This window comes from Austrofundulus limnaeus, unplaced genomic scaffold (assembly GCF_001266775.1).
Source record: "Austrofundulus limnaeus strain Quisiro unplaced genomic scaffold, Austrofundulus_limnaeus-1.0 Scaffold934, whole genome shotgun sequence".
Classification (NCBI taxonomy): Eukaryota; Metazoa; Chordata; class Actinopteri; order Cyprinodontiformes; family Rivulidae; genus Austrofundulus; species Austrofundulus limnaeus.
Window position 1 is genome coordinate 3,991 of NW_013953336.1, and position 2,224 is coordinate 6,214.

At 58.8% G+C, this 2,224-nt stretch overlaps 1 protein-coding gene and 1 pseudogene across 1 annotated transcript; one reads left to right on the forward strand and one right to left on the reverse strand.

Annotated features, from left to right (window-relative positions):
* The window catches only part of LOC106533381 (deoxycytidine kinase pseudogene), a 673-nt pseudogene extending 385 nt beyond the window's left edge, over window positions 1-288 (forward strand).
* Window positions 289-1,880: 1,592 nt separating this feature from the next.
* LOC106533386 (piggyBac transposable element-derived protein 4) lies at window positions 1,881-2,224 on the reverse strand (the record flags this gene model as incomplete). The annotated part of the gene is given in 1 exon segment (XM_014029650.1): window positions 1,881-2,224. A coding segment is annotated over 1 exon segment (298 nt), but the record flags the coding sequence as incomplete, so codon positions are not given.

Below are 2,224 nucleotides of genomic sequence, written 5' to 3' on the forward strand. Positions count from 1 at the left end.
TGGCTCTTGGAGCGCTTCGAGCCCGAGCTGCGCCTCGACGGAATCGTGTACGTGCGCTCGAGCCCCGAGCGTTGCGCGCAGCGATTGGCGCGTCGCGGGCGCGCGGAGGAGCGAGGGGTCGGACTCGAGTACCTGGAGCAGCTCCACGTGAAACACGAAGAGTGGCTCGTGGGCGAGAAGAGGAATACGCCCGTTCTGATTCTTGACGGAGACGAGGACTTTGAGAACGACGCGGAGAAACGCGAGGCCGCGACGGCTCGCGTTCGCGAGTTTGTCGCGTCGTTGTGAGGATATTTACCGACCGTGTGTGTGTGTGTGTGTGTGTGTGTGTGTAACCGACCGGCCGGTCGGTCGGTCCGGGGGGCACGCGCATATAAATACGGTTCGAATCGGTAGCAGCAGCAGCAAGCAGAATGGAAGCTCAGAGGAAACGCGCGACGCGCATCAAACCCGATCAAATAGCGCTGGCCAGAGAACGTCGAGAGCGAGAGAAGAATCTGGCCTATCCCGGGACCTACGAGTTTATCTGCGTGGGTTRCCAGRGTTACGCGATGGTCACGATCGAAGGCTGCGCTCGAGAAGATCCGTGCAAACGAAACGTGTGCCACTCGTGCGCGTCGAATGGACTATGATATATTTACGCGCATTACCCAAGGAAAAAAAAACTCCAAGACACACGAGAAAGGCACGATGAACCGCGGAGTCTTATCGGAGAGCGTCCGCAACTACTACATTATGACTCGAAAACGAATGCGAGAATCCGCCGGAGGAGGATCATCATCGGAAGGCCGGTCCGCACGAGACTCGAGCGACCGGGTCCTAAGATCGAAGGAGGAGGAGCGCAAAACGGAGTTTGCTGCGCCGCCCGCGACCGTGAGAATGCACGACTACTGCCCCTTGTGCGGGCGAGTCACGCTGCTGACTGTGTCGACGCCCGTCGCGGGTATGTTCTTCTCCTCCGCCGAAGAGGGGCGCGCGTGTAGAGTGTGCGAGGAGAAGGTTCCCCCCCCCCTCCAACGATGATCGGCGATGTGATGAAAAATAAAACAAAGAAATAAATAACAAGACACACACACGGTTGCTTTCTTTTATTGTTATTATACAATCCCAATTGAGTTGTCTGTTTTTGATGGTGAATGTCTGTATGAAAACAAAATAAAAAAGTTGTTTTTTTTTATTACAAATAGTTGTGGTTTTTTTTTGTGTAGTGTTGATGAAAAATAAAGGTTTTTATTACAAAAAATATTTTTTTTGTGTAGTGTTGTCCTCGTCACGCGGTTGCTGCGCACGAGGGACAGAATAACGCGGCGCAGCCCAGGCATATCTGCGAGGCAACTCGCCGATATGCGTTAAAACGGCGCAACTCGCGCGCGTTTTAACGTCTCTGGATCGAGGGCACACGCTGCACCGCCTGCGTTTATCGTCGACGCGAGGACGAGGAGGAGGAGGAGGATCTCGTTGTTCTCCCCGTCGTCCGCGCCGCGCGGCCTCCGTCAACTCCAGCCCCAGCTGTTCCATGAACCGYCTGCGACGGTCGCGTTTGCCCGGCAGCCAGTCGGGCCGCAGTTCGCGCCACACCACGAACGCGTTGTACGCGGACACGTCGAGGATGTTGTGGAAGAGCGCCATGGGCCACCGGAGYGTTCTCCTGCGCACGCTGTACGCGGCCGTGACCTTGTCGAGGTTGTCGACGCCGCCCTTGGTCGCGTTGTAGCGCCGCAGCGTGAGCGGCTTGTCGTCGTCATCGTCGGTCCTCATCAGCTCGGGCGCGCTCGTCAGCAGCAGCACGTTCTTCTTTTTGGCGCCGCCTCGGCGCTTGGGCGCGTACGACACGACGCAGACGTCGCGCTTGAAGGAGTAGCGGGTCGCCGCGACGCCGTCCAGCAGCGCTCGCGGCAGGTCTCKCGGCGCGCGGTTGGCTCGCATCGTGCCCAGCAGGTACACGCCGCGTTCGCCGGCCAGCCTCTCTGCCAGCCGCGGCGAGGTGAAAAAGTTGTCGGTGGTCACGARGGTGCCCGCGCTCAGACCCTCGGTCAGGTCCATGACCACGCGCTCCGACAGGTTCCGTTCGACGGTGTCGCTTTTGCCCGTGTAGGCTTGCACGCGCCACGCGTAGCTCGAACGCGCATCGCACGCCACCCACAGCTTGAGTCCGTAGCGCGCGGGTTTGCACGGCATGTACTGGCGGAAACCGCACCTGCCTGACACACACACACACACACAC